Consider the following 22,891-nt stretch of genomic DNA (forward strand, 5'->3'; position numbering starts at 1 on the left):
CCGACAGTCAGGCAGCACTCAAAGCGCTTAAAGCATCCATTTGCAAATCAAAACTAGTGTGGGAATGCATTCTTTCACTTTGGCAGCTAGCACAACAAAACCAGGTTTTACTATACTTTTGAATTGAAGCAGCTAGATAGCAAGACAAGGTTCTTCTGAAAATTTTATAGGACTAGAACCCTTCTGTGGCGACTCATCAAGAGCCTTAAAAATAGAACTAGATGAGTGGGAGAGGATGGTCATAAGTAAAAATTGGAATGCTGTATCTGGTTTAAGGCAATCAAAAAAATGTATAAAGCCAAACGACGCTAAAACCATGACGCTACTTAGGCTCAATGAAAAAGACCTAAGTACGATAACAGGACTTTTCACTGGTCACTGTCCGGGCAAGTACCAGAAGAAGATGGGCAAACTCAATGACGAGAAATTAGAACAACAAGAAAATTAATACAACGCAGACTACGTATCCTCGGTAAAGGATTCCTAAGTTCATCCGAAATATGGAACGAAAGCTCTTCTCAGATATTACACTTCATTCGAATTGTGATACCTGACTGGGATACACGTCCAAATCAAAATTGGACATCAACTCAATAATAGTTATGCACCGAAATTGAATGCACCTAGATTAAGGCGAAGCACACCACAATAGATCTACTACCAATGTTCGCAATGGTTCAGTCTCCTACAGGAAAAAAAATCTAATTTAATCTGTGTTCTTCAATGGCTTCTTGAACGAAATTTGTCACTTTTGGATAAACTCTTCAAATTTCCTCTTTGATTGGTTAAAGAGTAGTTGCGTTTTGTCGATGTTTTTCCAGTTCAGGTTTACATAGCATTTTGTTCACAAATTCCGCATCTTAGCCATTTAATACAGCTGCCTTGTGAATTTTGTCCCTTGCTGCATTGAACTCCAATTTTTCCATCGGTATGTTTAATAAACGGTGTACCATAGAATATATCGGTCTGTAGATGTCAGACTACGGTAAGTACCAAACTTAATGGTGTTATCCCCTTTTCTGGTAATTATTAGATCCAGGAAGGGGAGATTTCCGTTTACTTCTTTCTCAACCGTAAATTTTATCGAGTTGTGCCGCGAGTTTAAAAGTTCGAGTATCTATGGTAAATGTCGCTTTTTAACTGTTGAAAAATATCATCAACGTAGCTCCACAAGACATGAGGGAAAAGCTTTACTTTTCCGAGCTTTTCTTCGAAGTCACTCATGAATTAATTGGCCAAAAGGTGAAGGTTTACTTCCCATACTCAGTCCGACCGGTTGACTGTAAAATTTACCCTGAAATAGGAAATAGTTTTGATTCATGCACACTTCCGCCACGACAGATGCATCATTCAAAAGTAAAATGATTTGTTTGAGCAGGCTTTTATATATTGATAAAGTGAGAGGCAACGCTTATTCTGTAACTATCTTTCCAAACACGTCTTGTTTTCGAAACTATCGATTTTGAGTTTTGCCAGTTTTCAATTCAACTAACGATATAATGATTTGCTTGAGCCGAAAGCAGACTTGGCAAGCTGTTGCTACTCACTGGTGCTAGCAGCTGCCACTAAGTTGGGAGCGTCCTTCCCAACATCCTTTAATAAAATGATTGGTTTGAGCAAAAGCACCTTCTTATATAGCCAAAACACGGCTATCCGGTTGACTAGGTATAATATTCTGTCGACCGTGTTAGAAAAAGCTACCATTAAGTGACTAATTAGAGGTCGAAATCTGCATTTCAACAAGGCTTGACAAATTTTAGTAGTGCAATCAGGGGCGACTCGTGGCTACCTACCTGTTCAACTAGAAATTCTGAAAATCAGAGTCTTTGGAAGTAATTTCAATTTTATCCGCGAATAAAAGCAAATAATTCCCTTTGTTACTATTTAAAAATAAAACTAAAAAAAAAGAAAATAAGAGTGAATTTGGGTCATTCCATACGAAGTGTACATACCACTTGGACACGAACATCACAGATATTGCTCAAAGTTGGGGGGATTATTCATCTACTGTCGCTTTGAAAAAATCCCAATTTTGATATCTGTGAGACCCCCCTGTTTATTGCAAAGTCACGCATTTTATTTTCAAAATCTCTTTTTTCTTTTTCTTATAATTCATAGACGTGAGATGTCCGAAAAATACTGATAGATGATTTTTGAAGAAAATAAACCAAGGAATCCAGAAAAAATATAAGTTTTGACCGGAAGTGTTGCCAGATAAATTATTTTTGTATTTGAAAACTAAATTCACATTTTTCGGCAAATGCAGCCATTTTGATTTTAAATTTGATAATTTGAATTAATTTAAATTTGATCGTGTTCCTTGGAAAATTTCACATAAGAAACAACTATCATCCCGATGTGATAAGAGCCAATCTCGAGATATAACATTTTTACGAAAAAAGTTGTAAACTTCGTAATTATTTTATTTTATAATTTATAGACGTAAGACACCCGAAAAATAGTGATAAGTGAATTTTGAAGAAAATAAACCAAGGAATCCAGAAAAAATATTGGTTTTGACCGGAAGTGTTGCCAGATAGGTTATTTTTGTATTTTAAAATTAAATTTGCATTTTTCGGCCAATGCAGCTAATTTTATCTTAAATTTGATGGTTTCATTGTATTTCTCGGAAAATTTTACGAATGAAGCACTTACCACCCCGTGAAAATATGAGCCAATCTTGAGATATAACATTTTTACGAAAAATTATTTACGAAATTCAGAACTATTTTCGTAAAAATGCTATATCTAGAGACTGGCTTATCTAACCTCGGGATGATATTTGTTTCTTATGTAAAATTTTCCAAGGAACACGATGTAATTATCAAATTTACAATAAAAATGGCTGCATTTGCCGAAATATGTAAATTTAGTTTAAAAATACAAAAATAATCTATCTGGAAACACTTCTGGTCAAAAATAATATTTTTTCTGGATTCCTTGGTTTATTTCATTCAAAATTCATCTATCACTATTGTCTTACGTCTATAAATTGTAAAAAAAAAAATTACGTAGTTCGTGGTCACACCGTATGGAATGACCCATTTGGATTTTAGATTCATTTTTTGCCTGACGTTCCCATGTGCATTGCACAGGTTGCACCTATGGACGTGTCGCCCCTGAGTACAATAGTTCGAATAATCAAATTACAAGTTTCTGCGTTTTAGCATCCGCGGATGATTTTCCTTTAGATTACTTCAAGAACGACGGGAATCCGTTGAAAACTAACCGAAAGATAAACGTTTGAAATTGGACATATTCCTCCTCTGTTCGGTTCACATTTTTATTTGTCACCCCTCTGTAGGCGGTCACCGTGGTTCTGTGGTTAGCGATGTCGGTCGGCTAGCTCTCCCACACGGTTGTGATATCGGGTTCGATTCCCGATCAGCTCGAGGATCTTTTCGAGCTGGAAATTTTCTCGACTCAGCACTGGGGCACGGTGTATCGTTGTACTTATCCTACACATGCAAAATGTGCCAAAAACAATATCGATAACGAATTCTCTCAACTAATCTAGTTGATCGAGACCGCTATTAGCCCCAAGGCAAAGCGTGCGATATTGAAAATGTAGGGGATCTTTCTGAGACACGTAGTTCTACGCCAAAAAAATTTCAGGTTCGAGTTTCAACCGAAAGAATTGGGTTTGGGCGGGTACCGGTTTGGAAAATATCAAACCCGACCATCTCTAATCCAGTTCCCATCGGAACAAGTTGTTGTGGAATTAGGAAGAAGGTGGCTCAAAGGATTCAGAGAAAATAGTAGAAGGGTGGTACTCAAGACACGACCGCATGACGTTGACTGCCGTATTCTTATATTCCATCAAAACAAATAGTAGAGGGAATTGCAACGCTTCTATTACAAAACTTCGAGGCACCAAAAGGTGCCAGTTGCCGATTTTTCTTGTTTAGGCATCGTACACAAATTACGTAACGCTAAAAACCTAGATTTTAGACCCCCTCCTCCCTTTGTAACGATTAGTAACGTTAGATATGACTCCCCCCCTAAAATTACGTAACGCTGGACAACCTGTTCCCCCCTCCAAATTTGCAATTTTGAGCAAACATGACAGTTACATAACGATCTCAACTACCCCCCCTCCCCCTATGTAACAATAAGTAACACAGACTTAACCCCCCTCCCCCCCCCTTCATGCGTTACGTAATTTGTGTACGACGCCTCACTGGTTAGTCCTTCCAGAATTCCAGCCATTTTAGTATTTTGCAGTAGCCATGTACCGCTAATGGCCACCAGCATTACGGGTGAAACCGGCACGAGATGACCTGTACTCTTGTCTTTCCTCTTTTCAGTTGCTAACACCTAGCGTTCGTATGTAATAGGTACGGTTTAGTAATGAAACTGATGGGGTGAAATGTTCAAACGGTACGTTTTATACCAAGGCTGCGTCAGTTAGTTAGAAAGAAGGAGGGCTAGGAAGAGAATGGATTGACAAGGAACGCAAATAAACATCGGAAACAGAAAGTGACAACAACAATAACAACAAAGTCAGATTGATTGTATCCGTTAGTGTCGACTGTGCTTGGGAAGAGAGGTAGTGATAGGGTGCGCGGTATGATTTATACAATCGATATTAATTACCAATTTTTCAATAGTGTATCTCAAACAATAGTTTGTTTTTGTTACATAAATTTAACCGTAAAAGAATTTCTGATGCAAATACCTCGAAAACCTGATTATAGATGACTGCAAAATAAGCGCTCAAAACCTGACCACTTTTCCCTGGTTTATCCTGGTTGAATTACTAAATTTTCAAATTCAGGCGCCTAACTTCGGTATAGACGTTAGTCAACGTCAAAACTTTTGAAAATGATTTTGAAGCGTCCTCCTTGGTTCAACGTTAACGGACGACAACTGGGAACAGATTTGCATTCACTTTGGAAACCATTCGCTGATTGGTTGAAATTAAAAACCTCGAGTGCGTTAAAATTTACCATCAGGCTTACTGTTTTGATTTTCGCAGTGTTTCTGAACAACATGTTTTGGTTGTTTTGATTTTTGGTTTTAGTAATGATTTTACCTGTTGTTATCTAAAATATTTAAGTTAGCATTCGAAATAAATTGCAACGCGTTCGAATACGGGCGTAGTGTGATCTTCCATTTAGAGCATCTCTTATTTCGATTTACAAAAGATCCACAGGTGCGCAAGGAATGGATACGGCTTTGTGTGTTCCGGCTTAAATTTGGAACATACCTGTTTGGGCACAATCATATTCTTCATTTTGTACTCTCTACAGTACAATTAAGATGGGTCAATGAATGAACGACACGTTCCATTTTAAGGATATTAAGGATATTTTAAGGATATTTTAAGGAATTCGGTGCATTATCTCTGGTTACCCTGAGCTGAGATGGCGAATCTATGTGCATAATGTTAATCAAAAGCATCACTTGCGAAATTGAAGTTGAAATTTAAGTTTCATTTTATTTCATTTTTTACTTGGCAAGTAGATAGTAGTAGGTAGTAGATAATATTTTACCAGTCATACTGCTTTTTAAGTTTTTCATTACATATTAGTTAAATAAAATCATTGAATTTATTCTTCTTCTCTGAACATCATACTTTCAACACTTACTTTTTGCTGGTTCATTTCCAGTATGGTAGTTCATGAATGAGTGAGAATGAAAACAAGAAAAACTGACAGTAGAATTGACGTTAAGAAAATCATTGAAACATCGCAAACCGTGTATCACAGTTAGCCGATTTTTCATATTTACTTTTTGCTACTTTTTCGATATGATACATTGGTGTCGAGTACCACTGTGCGAAATCTTTTGAAACAATATTTATGAAACCTCACCCTAATTCTGTCACTCGAAACTATAACACTGAATCGCACTAAACTCAGTGTCGATCGCAGCTAATCTTGACCGATCGCAATTTGTCGGTCGAACAGCGGCGGCGGCGGCGGCGCGCATGATCGACCGCGCAAGTAAATCAGTAGCGCCACACGATCGAAGTGCCCCGGGGCTTGGATTTTATTGACGGAAAAAGGTGGTGGTTGTGGTGCAACTGATAAGCCGCCATCATCAAACCTAAACACAGGATTTGTCTAGGGTCACTCGATTGTACCATCGGGCGAATTTTTATTTTTCCATCATTTGATTTACAGCTCCACCTCAATAAAGATTAAAGCGACACTTGCACGATTGCTGTGGTGCTGCTGCACGGCCGCCAAACCTTCCCCCCTCCCCTAGCGCTACTACTAGCTAATTCTTACGTACACATTTGCAATTATCGGGAATAAAGTTGTGTGCGCCGCCGTGGCAGCCGTTTTCTGTTTTCGTAATCTGATACTGATCCGCATTTAGTCGACCAGATTCTCGTGGCCGTAATTTTATTACGGAAAAAGTCTTAAGTAAACAAATGGTCGGTTTTATTTTAAGCTCGCTGAGTGATAGTCATGCCCGTCGTTGGACGCAACGCGTTAGCCAACAGACTGCGGATGTATGTGTGTGTGTGCTTGATGGGTAGCATCGATAAATTTTTTTTCGGGTCTGATTAGTTAAATAAATATTTAGATATCTGCTGGGTTTAAGGTTCTGCGCTGGCTTGTAATCATTAGGCACAGCACGGACGCGTCGTGAACACAAAAAAGGCGCATACGCTGCGCGCTGATATCTCCTCGGGCGGGCAGAAGCTCGCAGCAGTAAAACCAAATAGACAAACAGCCGTACGGAAAAGAAGGTGTGATAATGGGCCATTTTTTATCGGGCCAAGCCGGGACACAGCAAATAGAAAAAAGCATTAATTCAGTGTAATGATTCGACAGTACAATTGAAATTAATATCAAAAGGGGGGGTAGGAGATATTTTTTATGACGGCAGAAATCGATTTCGAGCTCGGTTTGCGCGCGTTTGGTTGATAGCATCTTTATCACGTCGCTCCAGCTCGGTACTTCCCTCACACACAGGTCGGTTACCCTGCTGCAGTGTGCAACACTGACTGACTGACTGCCCGGAAGGCGAACAGTGGAACATACGAAATACAAATGATAAGTATGAATAATCGGAAGTATTTGACACGTTCGTCGGTTGCGCGCTAGATGAGGCGTTGCGTATAGAGTTGCTGTCAAGTTATCGAACCCATCGTCATATGTTTTTAGTTGGCACACATCGCACGCAGACTAGAGACTGTTTCGACCCTGATAAGGGAACTTCTTAGCAGTGGTTTTCGTCGGTTTTTACTCGTTCCGTGTAATATTTTTTATTGGTACTATTCAAGACGAAGACGAAGACCAAGAAAACTCCAAATGAGTTGGTAAAGATAACGTCAATTCAATTTGTGTACCGTTTGTTTGCCTGCTAACTTGGTTGGTTGGTAATTCGGGTTTTGGGTCGCATCGCAGACAACCGTCGCTTCTGTTAAAAGTAGAGTGCGGTGCGGGTGACACACGACGACGTCACTGGCTGCTGTTGCCTGTTTGCGGTCAAATAGAATTAGGCACGCATACAACCGCTCGTGTGTTCGGCATGTGACCCGTCAAGGACTGCCGGTGCCGAACCCTTCTCGGAAGTGACACAATCTATGGGCTCGCCAGCCAGTCAGTCCGTTCCTCGACACAGGAAACAGTCTCCAGAAAAATATCAGTGGAAAGAAAGAACAACAGAGAAAAAACGACGACAACGACGACGACCGGAATGGAAAACAATGTACAGCTTTTATTCGCCTGTCGCGGCTAGGCAACTCGAACGAGACGAATATTTATTTTCTTTCTCGCTCGGGTTCGTTCGAGTTTGCATTTCTTGGTCGCGTTGCGTCTGCTTTTCGATTGTTATTTATTTTTTCCCTTTTGCTCATTCATAGATTTTATTTTTCTTCAACTGGTGCTGCTGCTGCTGCTGCTACTTTCCTGGACACTATCTAGCGCACACAGACAGACAGACATATGTTGAAGCGAGAGCGGCTGACTGGTACCGGGATATTTGCTCAATTCAAAAACCCAATATTTATTTGTTTATTCAACATGCCATAAATTATGTTATTTAAAAAGGTATTTCCTTCTTCTTTGTGCTCACAGGCACGGCGGTCGCGGTGGCTTCCTCGCAGCAGATCCTCGTTAATGCGCGAAGATGGACGCGAAGAAAAATTCGACGGACGAAGGAGAAGCCGCAATCGGGTAACAAGAAAACTGCGGTTGGCTCCGCGACGAGCGTGAACCGGAGAGTGGCAACTAGTTAGTTTTGTCGTCCTTGAACTCTCCTCCGCCTGTTGGGTGGGTTCAGATTTATTCAAATTCGCTCATCACCCCGCAACGTTGCATGCGGGGCAGACTGACAACAACGTTTTCGCTTGGTAAATCACATGTGAGTAACACCCCCGGAAATGCCTAAATCATTCGGAGCTGACATAATTTTTTTTTTCTGGTCTGCGGTGTGATTCATTGGCGCGCGGAATTTCATGATCTGGGGCATGTTATTGAACTTCCAGCATTGAACGAAGAGCAATCAGTGCCTGATTTCATTTCATTTGATAACGAACGAAGTTGACGTCCTTATTGGTCCTTTAGAGCTGCACTCCGGCCAAAGCAGATGAAACCCTCGAAAGGCAACGACACAAAAACGAAATAACGGAGAAATTTTCGGTTTCGGTAATCACTTAAATCTGTCTCCTGTCCTGAGTGGTCGTAAATAGTCGGTGGAGAAAGGAAAAGGTTCAAGAGGTTACTTGAAGCAATATTTATTTTCAACTTCATTGCATTTCGACTCATCGGACTGAACCGTTGTTGTTGTTCATTGCTTTTCCCTACGCCGTTGTTGTTCGTCTCCGCTCACTAATTGATCGAATGGCGACTGTCTGGCTTAGGTAGGGAGCGAGTGTAAAAAGCAGCCAGTGAAGGTTGGTTGTAAATCCTGTTCTATCGCAAAGGACACAAATCGTTTAGTTCAGTGTTCGAGCCTGAAATAAGTTGAGCTTGTAATCTTAAAATCTGAACCTACACGATTACAAGCCAACTAAAGGGAGAGACACAACAGGGAACACTTGACAAAATGTCCAAATATTGTTGAGCTACTCTGCGCGCTTCGACCACCAGAGCCCTTCGTCGTTCATGACTTTAAATTTATCGGTTTTCCATTGTGTAGCGTTTTTTTTTTACTTTCTGTGTTGCACTTCCAGCGGAGCCACCGATCCCGCTGGCAGAGTCAACTAACAACATGCTCTGAAGGCTTCGCTCCGCTGGGATGCTCCTGAAAAGCCACCACACAAATGTCAATTATTTCCGATTATTTTCCGAACTGGTCTCCGTCGTCTCGAAGGTAGCATGTTTCTTAGGAACCCCGGGACAGCTTCCAGTGTTTGTCGTCGTTCGATTCCCCGTCGAAGAAGTAACCGTATTCTCCTCTTGATTTGATTCACATCAATTGTCGATTTCCTTTCCTTCCACCGATTCAGATCTGCTCGGATTCGACATGGGATCGGACACTTGTCTTTAAGTCGCTGATGTGAGTCGGGAATGGTTTTCCACCGTGCAGAGAAATCCGTTCTCACCTTGTTGAGAAGCTCGGGTGGATAACTTTATACGACTGACGAGCGAGGTCAAGTTATATATGCCTTTTAGGCACGGTTGAGATTCAGCTTCAATTGCGGAACGCGTGTAGATCGGCCACAATAATCACCCGCTTGGGTGAATGCGCAGTAATCGGATCAACAGTTTTACAACCTCGCGGCCATGCGGGGTCTTCGCAGGGCGCACGGCTGGAAGAGAACGGGCAGAGGTGTGTGAGCGCATTCATGATCCTATAAATCATGATCCTCTTGCTCGGACATCGCATCGCGCCGAGTTGGATTCCACCACGGTTTCAAAGTAGGAGTTTTCACGGTTTGAAACCTGGCCTAAAATGAGTTATGGCTTCTAAAGTGCTTGGCTGATTGTTATCTGAAGAGCGTTGTGGTTTCTTTTTTTTTTCGGGGTGGACTCTGCGATAGAACAGCCTAATAAGGAGTCTCTCTGGGAGATAAATTATCGCTTGATTATCAGCGTCCGGCCGGCCCGGAGTCTGAAAATGTTGATTAGTATCAGTTAAAATTTTGTGTTTTATTGTCAAGTCATACCGCATAAACGATAGTGAAGCGGGTTCATACACAATCAGCGATATTTAATTTCGTGAATTAGTTATGTTTGACGTGTTGGAAAAACCATTATAAGATCATATAAGTAATTTAATAGCTTAGTTGCCGTGAGAGATAACTTTAATTTGACAGGTGAGTGGAACAATGGCATTTTTCATAATTTATATTATTCTGCCCAAATTATGTAACGAATGCAGGTGATTAAAAACATTTAGGAAAAGCGTAACTTTAAAATTCAGTTATTATCGAAGCTGTTGGAGAGACTTGATTTTCTTTTGCCATTGTATATCAGAAATACTTGTTTGGAATCGTGTAACCGTAGATAAGATACGGTTCAAAAGTTACACAACCGCTAGAGGCTGAACACTTGTTCAACATTGGCAAACTGGGATGGGAAGTTTATTTTTAGGTGTAGGTAGTGGGGGATCCGAAATAAACTCGATAGTTATTTCCACAGATGGGGCTGCAAAATGTCAAGGAAAAGATTGATGATGCTTGTTTAAAATCAAATATTCATTATTCACTGCGTTGAAATAGTGAATAATAAGATAGACGAAATAGATATTGCTCAGGAAGTTTCGGCAAATTAATTCAAAATACATTTTATCGTCCAGAACTAACTTTTAAACTGTGATTATGTATTGATTGCAAATACGACTAGAACAAACTATGCTTGTTAGTCTCACAGAGATAGAATGATAGAAAAGACATGAGAGACTGTTTATACAGTGATCTTAAAAAGCACTCTTGTCTGTGAATTTATTCTACAATTTTCAAAGCTTTCGTATTCTATAGAAGAAAGTAAAAATGAAAAAAAAAATCTTTATGACAACGCTCCAGCACAATTGGCATATTTTGCTTTCCCTCTAAGACGAAAATTGGTTGAATGGGATCAACGTAAACGTAAACCATATGCATAGAAAAAACATCTTTGGACGTAAAAGATGTGAAACAATCAAGAAATTAAGGTAAAATCTGAAAACTGAACAACATATTAGTTCCATAAGCCAAAGCTTAGTTAGGATAATTCTTCGAAACCAAATCATATCAAGGGAAGACGATTACAACTTAGATCTTGTTCAAGTTAGTTTATAAAATGTCTCTAAAATAATCCAATTAATCAACAGAATATACAACAGCAGTATAATACAGGTTCGTAAATATTATATCGAATTCATTTACTAGTTGGTACTTTGGAATTTAAACGTTCTATTCTTGTTCTCTGTTTTCCGTCCATGCGATTAGGCTTAACCAAATTCCGTTCGCTTATTCGAGCGCGCCTAACAGATCACTTTGCATTTCATTCTTTTTTTTTTCCTTCCAAACCCGTGTCGCTATTTTATCTATCGCGTACTGATAAATTCCGTATATTTTTTACTCCCCTGGAAGTCTGATTCTCTTATCTGCATCGAAACTCGGGTCTACACATTTAATCCACCAAAATAAGCCAGCCAATCTAATACAACCTGTCAATCAAATTTGCTCGGATGATTACTTACTATTTGTTTTTTTTTTTAGAGCTTGGAACCCTTCCTAGTGCATCCTAGTTGTAGTCACCGCCGAACACCTTTCACATCATTGGCCCGGGCAAAAACAAAACAAAACCAATCGAAAACCAAATTCTCAATTATCCTCCACCTTCACAAAAGAAAATTTGGCTTCCTTCGTCCGTCGTTTCGTTGTTCACTTGCTCTGGTTCTCTAACAAGGCTCGTCTCGTTTATAACCAGATTGGACGTATTTAGCTCCCTTTCGTGTGTAAGTATTGCTGTGTGGTGCACCACAAGTCGAGTTTCACGGTTCATTTTTACAAATCGATCGCGCGCACGGTATGGTGGCTCCTTTTGATTTTAAGGGGGCCCAAGGCGATTCAACACGCGGAACAATTAAAAAAAAAAAAACTATACACACAAATCAGCACACGCACCCACGTCCGTATGTGTGCGCGTGTTTAGTGTGCCCACAAAAATCCGCCCGGCCCGATGCTCGAGAGGAAGCTCAATTATCCACACAGGGGGGGCTGAGAGAGAAAGATCTGAGCCTCCAGTCGAATCTCCCTACGACGTCGAGCGAGGCTCGAAAAGTGTGTACTCACTTCATAACTCTTCTTTTAATTTATCTGCCCGCCTTATTCTTCCTTCGCTTCGTTATTATTATTGCTTTTGTATCACACTTGATTGATTTTCTCTTGCTTCTTTGCTTCTTTTTGTTACGCGTTCTTCTTCTTCTAGTTGGCCCTGCTCACTTGGCTCCGAAAGAAACTTGTTTTCAAACAATTCTTCTCCTGGTCATTTCTTCACTTCTTCTGCTTTTGCTTCCTCTTGCTTGCTTTTCCGAGAAGGAGATTGATCGTTTCACACACTCACATTAATTTCTTCGTTTTTTTTTATATTTGAGAAAGGAGATAAAAAGAATGTATAAAAAGAAAACAGAAACTTAACCATTAAAGAGGAGACAAAAAAAAACCTTTAGGTTCCCTGCCGTCCCGTTCTCACTCGCTCGTTGACTTCCAACCGGGCTGGCTGTACAACAGGCTCCTCGTTCGTTCTCCCTTGCTCTCGATCTCAACTTCTCGCTCAACATGCTCATAAACAACGGACAAACGATTAATAAGTGATGCTGTGTTTTCCGATTTTGAATGCCATTAACTTCGTAAATGCCTCGGAACTTGGGCGCGACGACTACGGCGATGGCGATGACGATGACGACGACGACGACGGTGACCGGCAGCAGGTCCTGAATCGATCGAAGTAGCGGGGAAGGCACGGAGAGGGTACGATGTGTCAAATTAAGCATTTTCTTTTCCCCGTCACTTTTTGTTTTCGTGGTTCTCTACGTACGTCTCGACTGCCTTCGACTTCGCGGGCCAAGCTGCCGTGTTCGTGCTAAACGGGATGTGCTGCAGGTTCAATGCAAACAATGACTGCGATAATAATGGGCTTCGAAACTAGCCTCGAAAATGATCAATTAAGTAGGGTTGGCGCTGTTGTTTCTTTTCTCTTTGCTTGAACACACATACGCACAATTGTTGAGCTAACGGACACTGGGAGGAAGTTTTGTTCGACGAATTTTAGATCACAGTTGGGACTTTGACACCTCCTCGCTGTGTGTACGCTGATTGCTCTTTGATCCCGGTTGAATTATCGCAATTTGCCGAGCAGAAAACCATGGAAGTAATAAGGGCCCGTCTTGACCATTCGATGTTTATCACTACCTATCACTGGTGCTGTTTGCTTGACTACTGCCCGTGCTGCGGCCACTGTCGTTGTTCGTCGCACTACTGGAACTCCGGGACAGATCGCCCGTTAGTGTGAGATCTCCGTTGATCTTGTGTCGATGGTGCGCTGCGGCAGCGGCAGCCGCCATTGCCGCCGCTGCTGCCTGATGATGCTGGAGAAGGAAATTGGGAGGGCTACCTCGAAGACAGCCTGGTTCTTCCTTGATGTGGTTCGCCGGCAGTGATGACCCATTATTGGGCATGGGCGGGGACGAGCCGGACAGACTGAGCTGCTGAAGATGCGGGGGAATTTGTAATGCTGATACGCTATTGTTGCTCCCGTTCGGAGGTGGCCCCGTAGCCGGAGGATGCGGCTGATGGTGATGTGGCGGAAGACTATTACTACCGGAGCTGCTGTGATGATTCTTGTTGTTCGAAGTGCCCCCGTTTAGAAGTCCGCCGGGGCTGGGAACACCCGAACTGAGGTTGTTGTTGTTGGTACTGCTACTGTTTGTCTGATTCTGGCTGGAATTGTTTCGCATCGTGTGATGATTGCTGTAGGGGCTGAAATTGTTGCTGTAGCTGTTGTTTAGCTGGGAACTGAGACCGCTGTCGCTGCTGATGTTGTTCAGTTTGTCACTGGCGCTGTTCTGGAGGGCTTGCTGTTGTTGTTGTTGCTGCTGCTGCTGCTGGGCTGCGATCATCGACGCCAAACCCAGATGATCGTGATGATGGTAATAATTGGTTGGTGTTGCTGGACTTGCCAGTAAGTTTAACGGGGACGCTATACTCGTTGAGGGAGACTGCAAACTGGACAGAACACTCATACTCCGTGGACTGGACAGTGACTGATTCAACGACTCTCGATCATCTTCTGGACTCTTCGAGTCATCCATACTTCCACAGCTTCCGATAGCATCATCGGATCCCTGATCGCGACCTTCCTCACTATCGGTCATCTCCTTGTAGCGGATACATTTCTTTTTGCGTCGGCATGGTTTACACCACTGATTCTGCTGATCTAGGCCATACCGTGCCCGGCACTTTTTCATACTGTTGCCACCCGGATCGGCCGGACTTCGGTCCTTTTTCCTTTTCTTTTTCTTGGCCCCATATCCATAGTTGTCCCGTGCCGTCCAGCCGGGGTACAGTTCCATATGCATTTGCCGTTCCTGGCGAGCCTTATCGTAGTACACGCTTTGCTCTTCACGCGAAAGCGAGTGCCACTTCCGACCCAGTATCTGATTGATAGCGGCCGACTCTTTGAGTGTACATTCCGCTACCACTTTCGCACGCATTTCCTTCATGTAAAGCATAAATGCATTTAACGGTTTCTTGACATGATTCTTTTTCTTCTCGGCCGCAATCTCCTTATCCGAAAGAGATCGATGCTGCCCGCTACCACTGTTGTGATGATTGTTGTTGTTGTTATTATTATTGTGATTGCTTTGCTCGTGATTGTGATGGCTATTGTTGGACGATCGATTATGATTGGACGAGTAACGGCCGTGAGGGGCGTCTTCGCCGCCTTCTTGCTTGATTGTGGGCGGATTAGATGATCGACCGGAACCGTATCGCGACGAATCCGGCCCGGATAGGTCTTGCTTCGGACCCGGAGTGATTATGGCGTGATGCGGGTTCAGCATTGGGTGGGAATGAACTGACGGGAGAAGACCCGGAGAGTACCGATAGAAATCACTTGGTAGAGATGTATAGATTTGCAGGGACGCAGGGTAAGGATTGCGAAAGCCAGCCGCTGGACCGTACATTGAAGGTGTATGCCATGACGATGCGACCAGCGGCATGTCAGGACTAAGCATCGGATACGGGTATTGGCTGGTTGGAAAACTGTACAGAGGAGGTCGCGTCAGTCCCATTGTCTTCGGATCCAACTGGTAGGGAAGTATTCCGCAGTGGGCAGGTGGAGGGGAGGAAAGGTGGTCTCCATTATGGCAGAAAAACGGCGGCAGGCCCATTTTGTTTGCCATTGACACCGGTAAACCGCCGGCACTACCGTTTGGGTAGGCATATGGAGGCACAAGGTATCCCATGTTGAATCCGGGATGGCCATGCGGTAGTTTGCCGTACGCCGGATTCTGCTCGTGCCGATTGGTTCCATTTTTCACTGTTTTTTCTTCGTTTTCCGTTAGATCAATCAAGCTGGATTTCTCCTCCAGCAAGTTTTCCGACGGCTTTTCGTCTTCACGATCCTCATCTTTAAATACTTTAACCTCGTCGGTGCTGCCGAGTTCATCACCGGTAGAACTGTTGTGAGGCATTTTCCCAACACTTACATTTATCAAACGCACTTGTCTTCTTGTTCGCTTTTCAGCTTCACGATACACAAAAAAAAAGGCACTGATTTATATCAATTTATATTTTAAAGGCTTCCGAAAACAAAAATCTGACATTAACACAATTTTGAACTAGGTTTCACATTGCACTATTTCATTTGGGATTCGACTTCCGCGGGTTCACTTGCGCCTAACCGTTTGTGTGCGCTTTGGTTTCTTCCGTTGTTTGAAGCTGGTGGCTGACCGGATGATCCTGTTCCAGCACATTCCGGCATTCGGTTCGCACTACCGGATGAATCGTTATTGCTTAGCACCAGTGAAATGATCAGACAAATCCGCTCATTGAACGCGTGTCCAGCCTACACGAAAAAGTTTGCAGAGACCAGATTTCGCTTTTTTCTTTGCGTCTCGGCCGCTGCTGCTACACACTGTGGCGGTGGCTCTCCAAGTTCTTGAACTTCTTGGAAGCTGGCTGCTCGCTTGCAGCAAACGAATAAACGAACGAATTGATGATGGGCTGGCGTTGCGTTGTGTTGGTTTCGCTCGGTACTCCTCTGAGGTTGCCACTCCTCACTACTACACACGCAACTAGCTGCCGTCGTCGATAGAGTCCGCTCGTAAGCTTAGCTAAAGAACTGGCGAAGTGTCTAAAGAAACGAGAATATGGCAGTGTGTATGGGAGCAACAAAGCGGAGGCGAAACACAGCAAACGAAGAGCGAAGAAACAGGAATCTTGTTAAAATGAAATTACTTCGCCTTCTTCTCGTATTTCCACTGCTTATTCTTCGCTTCGACGAGTCAAAATTCTATATTGGAATTTACTGGGAAGCCTTCTTCGCAACGGAATCCTGTAAATAAAAACATGGCAGAACAAAGTACACTCGATTAGTAAACAACATACATAGGCCAACTAGGGGCGATTAAAGTAAGCTGCGTAATTAGTGCTTTAGTTTATCCTCCACCCAGCAGGCTACGGTGTGACGTCATTTTAACAAGCTTTGTTAGATACCTTGACCGCCACTAATTGCTAGTAATCGAAAAACCTTAAAAAACAAACCCACCTTCATTTCGAGCATGGCGTTGTCAAATAATCTCGGCTATCGATTTACATTGGAGCACTTGTTATCGGATAGGGCGGTACGTCGTATTGGCCCGAATTGCCCGTCGATTTGTGCGCGACGACGACTGTGTCTCTCGGCTGGCCGATCGAAAACCGCGACTTTTTTCGCGACACTACGAGCCGACTGTGTTTTTATCCGTCCCGCTTTGTCTCTCTGTGAGGGATCAATTTTTGCACTCCCTCTCTCATCACCGTTGGCTTTTGCTCTTGTTGCGCTGCTCTGTGTATTTTGTGTCACTCGCGACGTCCCGTTTGACAGTTCATAAATTCTTGCGCTCAACAAATTTACACCACCAAAAATCCGATCCGAGGTACCGTTTGGGGTTCCGTTCGAACACTTCAACTTCCATAATCCACAGTATTTTGCTCTCGATTTAACTCGCTACACTCACAGATGACGGAGCCAGCAAAGGGGTGTAATGAAAAAATGTGGAAAATAAAATTCCAATATTACCGCGATCCGTAGCCGTAATTGCGAACTGTTTGCTTCTTCTGACTGTGACTGACTGCCTGTGCTTGCGCTAGTGACGAAGTGACGTCTCGCTCTCCGGTGAGCCGACAGCGTTACGCCCACCCTCTCACACACACTTGTACCGGCCAACGGCACGGCACTTGCTTTATCGCCACCCAATGGAAACGTCAAAAGCGGAGCTTTTGCGAGATTTTTCCTTCCCACTGTCAGACAAGGGCGCTTGCGTAAGTTTGCCGCAGCACTCCGTTCAAAGTGATCGTTGGGAAAAGCTCGATCTTCGCTCCGCTAGGTACCTGTCGTGTGGGTTGATGTTTTTTTGCGATGCGATGGCTATGAGTGTGTGTGTGTACGTACTACTTGATCCTTTCGGGGTTTCAGGTCTCCTTTTCGGCAGCGTTGTCGGCGACGGGAAATTCGAAACTCGGCCTTGTTCTTCGGCAATGTTTTCTTTACGGTTAACAAACCGAGAATGAGCTGGTGTCATTTTTCTTGGCGACCAAGGAAGCCGAAGCTAGGAATTTCTATCGGGTTGTGCTGTGCGTTTGCAGGGAATAGAAGAAGAAACAGGACGTGCGTTGTTTCGTTTGTATGTTTACGGCACTAGGATTGGATGCCGTTGGCTGGTTTTGTTTTACCAGAGGAAATTAGGCGCAATTCATCCTGTGCCAGGGGAAAGACTTGGAGTCGCATTTCTGCAAGCCTTTTTTTTAAATCTCAATCATAATTCTAATGCTATGATCAATAAAAAGTCTGCCTTCGAAAGATTATAGCTTTTAAACAATTCCTGTGAATTTTGGACCAATAGTGTATGCGGAAGTGCGACAAAGTGTGTCAGAGTGTCGCACAATAATTGCTCGTCGGGTTCGTCGCTTTATCGTTATGTTAACGAGAAAACTCGTTCAAGTTTCTGAAAAAATATATCTTTTCAAGGGGCACCAAAATTCAGAGGAATGGATTAAAAGCTATAATCTTTTTTTTCCCTGTATGAGCTCTACAGCTAATCATTTGTTTACCAGTGTCATCGCTATACAGTCAATTGCATAATTGACTACTCTACTGTGCAAAAAATCGTCGCAAATGAAAATACGAAGTAAGCATTCAAAATCTTTCTGGTAGAGGACGCAAAGCGATCCTGTAATCTTGGTAATATGAAAATAATCGATTGGAGTTTTCTAAGGCAGATGTAATTAAATTGAAGGAGTTCTGAAACACGGTTTAATTTACGGATGAAATTGAAATCAACCTCTTCGGAGCAGCATGGAAGACGTGTAGCGTGAAGGAAAGCAGGATCGGAGCTCTGAGTTCAACATTTAGTTTCCACAGTAAAACACGGTGGCAGTAGTTAGATATTCAATGGTACAATGGCGGATTCTGGAACAGCAAACCATGGAGTTCACCTGAAGATGGACAATAATGGTGTACTTGAAAATTCTGAAATATAACCTGACGCCGTGCAGAAATTGGGTTTTCCTCGTGGTTTTGCTTTGACCCGAGGTACAACGCTTCCATAATACGAAAAGAGTTGCTTTATAATGCCCACGGGCCACGGTCAACCCAAAACACCTCCGCAATCACCAGATTTGAATCCAACATTTACAATCCGATGAGACTATAGTTAAAAAATTTGAACAATATTGAAAATCCTGTTGGAAGCTGTCGAAGATTCTTTGCTGAATGGTGAATGTTTTCTTGTATCCAATGAACAAAAGGCTCAAAGACTTGCTCAACAGTTTAAGTGTGTTCACAATTCAAAGTTGAATTTTGTGAGTCCAGTTGAAGATGAAGTCACTCGTCAATATAACCCAATTTCTTCCCAGAATTTTCTGCCGGCAGAAATAATAGAAACTAACTTAAATAAGCTTAAATCATTTGTACAAAATTTCAAAAATTTTGAGCTGAGGTGTCAAGTTATCGACTAATCGATTTCCTCGATAAGCAAACTGTTTGAGAGAATAATTTTTAAAAGGCCGATGTTACACCTCAATGAATATTCAAATTTTGCAGATGAAAGGATTCCGCCATGCGCATTCCACTACTCATTAATTGCTCAAAGTTACTAATTTGATATGAGCTAACAAATATGAAGGTTATTCCACTGGAGTTGCTCTTTTAGACAAACAAAAAGCATTCGACAGTGTTTGGCATAAAGGTTTGATTGCGAAATTGCAAACTTTCCAATTTTTCCAATCAAAATTTTAAAAAATTAACTAACTGATCGAACTCTACAGGTTGTCTATCAGAATTCAAGGTTCAGTCTTGGTTCAGTCCTGTACAATATATTTACTTCAGATCTTTCTGATTTACCTCCAGGATGCACAAAATCACTGTTCTGCAATGATACAAGTATTTCCGTAAAAGGATGAAAAATCTTGTCATTTGCAGACGGCTGCAGAAGAGTTCAAATATTTTCTCTTCCTATTTGCAAAGATAGAAAATGTCCCCCAATGCTTCTAAAACTTAATTGAAAATTTTTCTCGTAAAACTCATGCTTTTTCCCTCAAACCAAACAATGCTTATTTACGATAAAAAACTTATTTTAAAAGAGCACATTAAGAGTATACAAGCAAAATGCATCAAATATACGAGATGTTTTAAAAGAAATTCTAAACTTTGTTTGACGAATAAACTATTGATTTTCAAACGAACTTTTAGACGAGCAATGTTTCATGATGTACCTTTCTGATTAAGTTGTTGTTTAACAAGGAAGTAAACGCTTCATAGGATTCAGATTCCAAATAAAACTATTACCAATTTTCGACAAAAATCGTTGCAATCCTTAATTGCTACACTCTGAATGCATGTAAAATTTACCGGGAAAAGTGGCTGATTCTCATTCACCTTCTTTCCACGTAACTTTTGCAGATTTCTTGAAAGCCGATCATATGTCAGTGTGTTAGTGTCGACTTTAGTGTCAATCATCTACGTGTTGGTCAGGTAAATATAATCGAATTTTCACGTATTTTTCTACGTGATATTTAGGTAAACCATAAAAAGAATGCACAAACCCCACATGATTTTCACGTTCTTTTCACGAGTTGTTCAGGTGGAATCTGCGTGAATTTCAAGTCAATAGAAAACACAGCGTTTACGAAAAATAAAATTTATTTTCAAAATATCAATAATCACGAAATAATTACTTGCTTAAATATAGAATAAAAAATAAAGAGAAAAGAATATTGAATTAGCTGGAGCAGCTGTACGCCATGGTGGTCCCCGTGGTTAGCGATGTCGGTCGGCTAGCTCTCCCACACGGTTGTGATATCGGGTTCGATTCCCGATCAGGTCGAGGAACTTTTCGAGCTGGAAATTTTCTCGACTCAGCACTGGGGCACGGTGTATCGTTGTACTTATCCTACAACATGCAAAATGTGCCGAAAACAATATCGATAACGAATTCTCTCAACAAATCTAGTTGATCGAGACCGAATTAGCCCCCAGGCTAGCGTGCGATATTGTTGTTGTTGTAACTGTACGCCATATTGACTTTTTTGCATACTAAAAATTTACGTAAATACCTTTGTTGGAAACGTCAAACCACAGCCGCACTAACATTAACAAAGTCAAAACACACAAACGCCAACGCGCTGAAACTATCTACATTATCGTACGTGAAGTTTAGGTGAAAGCAAGGGCGCAACTTAAAAAAATTTGTAGGGGGGTTAGTTGCCGTAAATGTCTTCTTATTGAAGCTTCTTAGAGGTTCAACTGAAGACCGTCTAAAGGCGGCACTGGGCACTAGAGGGTTAATAACGCATAAAATGGTGTTGTAACAGTAGAAAAAATCACTTCGGGATTGAACCTTTAAAGATGTACTAAATAGGCATAATGCCCTATCCCTACCTCCACGTGATACCAACTGGGATACGAGCAACCAAGCTGAAACCGGTGAACAGGTGGGAACTTGGTCGTATGCTGACAGGAAGGGGTAGTTGGGGCGGCTAAAACAGCGACTGATCCGGAGCGGACGGTCGAACTCTGAAATGCTGTGTCTCACCGCCTCGACATCGCAGCTTTAGTATGGCAGAATCAAGAATTCAAAACGAACCGAAACAACGGCCAAGACGGTGGATTTGTGGGCGCGGTACCAGTTTTATAGTGCTGAGCAGGATGCAGGCGATCAGCGTTCAGGTTGTGTTTGTTGAGAATAAAAGGCCGGTTCTACAACTACACTATTCCCAATGTGCACTGCCCTCACGAAGGAAGACCCGATGCAGAGAAAGAAGCGTTTTACGCACAGCTGGAGGAACTCTACGATAGCTGCTCGCGTAGAGACATCAAGGTCGTCATTGGGGACATGAACGGAAGGATATGCACCAACTTCGCAGCTTCCCGCGGATTGGCAGTCCAAAGTTCCTTCTTTCCTCGACCAACGTACAGCAAAACAAATTGACCACGTTCACATCAACGGCCCGTTCTTCTTAGACTTTATAAACGTACGCACCAGTCACGGTTTCAATCGGACATGACCACTTCGATCGAGTGCTTCAGCCCCCCCCCCTTGCCTCCCCGTAGTTGCGTCCATGGGTGAAAGTTACTAATGTCACGTAAAATGGCAGACTTTCTTAGGATCAGTCACTTACGTGATTTCTCATGTAGATTTCACGTGAAAATTTTTCAGAGTGTACGATAAGCTCTCTTTTTAGCCAATAACCAACGATAAGCTCTCTTTTTAGCCAATAATCAACGATAAATCGTATATCAATGTGTGAAAATTTTCGCAAATATATCTTAATGAAGTCGAAATCGTATACAGTCCCTCTACTATTATGGGTCAGTCAACGTGTAGTCTGAATGTTCAAAAATGGAAATAAAATCGCAAAAATCATCAACTACGAATGTTTTACCATCTATCTCTGTGTTCTGATGTGTACATTCGATCAACAATCAGTTTCACTGCAGTTGATACGTGTAAATCGGTTGGGAAGAAAAATATCACTTACATAGCCAGTCAGTCAGACTATAAAATCATCAATATACATAACGCAAGTTATTTTATTGTTATAAAAGCTTGATAATAATTTATTTTATTCAGTCTTGTCGCATAATCATGTAAAAGTTATAAAAATAGCTGAAATATGGACTGACCCACAATTGTGTACCGCAAGATGTAACATTACTACAATTATGGGTCACTTCACTTATTGCATCGAGCAGAATTATAGTTTTTAGTGACATTTTCAACTTTAAATCATTTTAATCGTATGAATGAACTTACAAGTGAGTTACAAAAAATACCACTGCTAATGAAAATTGTTCAGTTTCGTGAGAATAGACGTATTTGCGTGAAAGTGACCCATAATTGTAGCTGACCCATAACTGTGGAGGGACTGTACCACGCTTATTATCATGCCCAGAAGTTCAGTTTTAGTTTTGTACCATGGTGGAGTCTAACTCATTTTCATTCGTAGGCTTAGAATTGTAAGACAGTGTAGAACAAATCACCTTTAATCGGAAATTATCGTATGAAAATACGCATATCAAAAAATTGCATACCATTATTCCTCTGCACGTATAACGCCTCCGAAATAGTACGCATATGCTGTTTTTGTGCATCAAATGCGAGTTTGTATGATAGATATGAAAGCGAATATTGGAATCGAAACATTATTATACATTTGAAAATGTTGACAGGGAAGTTAGCAATTAAGTTAGTTGTAAGTTTATTCCCCTTTTTTGAATCCCCAGGAATGGTAAGTCCTAAT

General features: G+C 41.8%; 1 protein-coding gene across 1 annotated transcript; it reads right to left on the reverse strand.

Annotated features, from left to right (window-relative positions):
- Positions 1–8,657: 8,657 nt before the first annotated feature.
- LOC129723555 (protein pangolin, isoforms A/H/I/S-like) lies at positions 8,658–17,456 on the reverse strand. The gene is made up of 2 exons (XM_055677847.1): positions 16,659–17,456; positions 8,658–16,445 (listed from the first exon to the last, which is right to left on the reverse strand). The coding sequence occupies exon 2, from the start codon at positions 15,580–15,582 to the stop codon at positions 13,297–13,299; it is 2,286 nt and encodes a 761-aa protein (XP_055533822.1). The 5' UTR covers positions 15,583–16,445; positions 16,659–17,456; the 3' UTR covers positions 8,658–13,296.
- Positions 17,457–22,891: the final 5,435 nt, after the last annotated feature.

This window comes from Wyeomyia smithii, chromosome 2 (assembly GCF_029784165.1).
Source record: "Wyeomyia smithii strain HCP4-BCI-WySm-NY-G18 chromosome 2, ASM2978416v1, whole genome shotgun sequence".
NCBI lineage: Eukaryota > Metazoa > Arthropoda > Insecta > Diptera > Culicidae > Wyeomyia > Wyeomyia smithii.

Excerpts from the sequence above, each read along its gene's own strand:
- LOC129723555 (XM_055677847.1), bottom strand. The coding sequence starts at position 15,582 with ATGCCTCACAACAGTTCTACCGGTGATGAACTCGGCAGCACCGACGAG.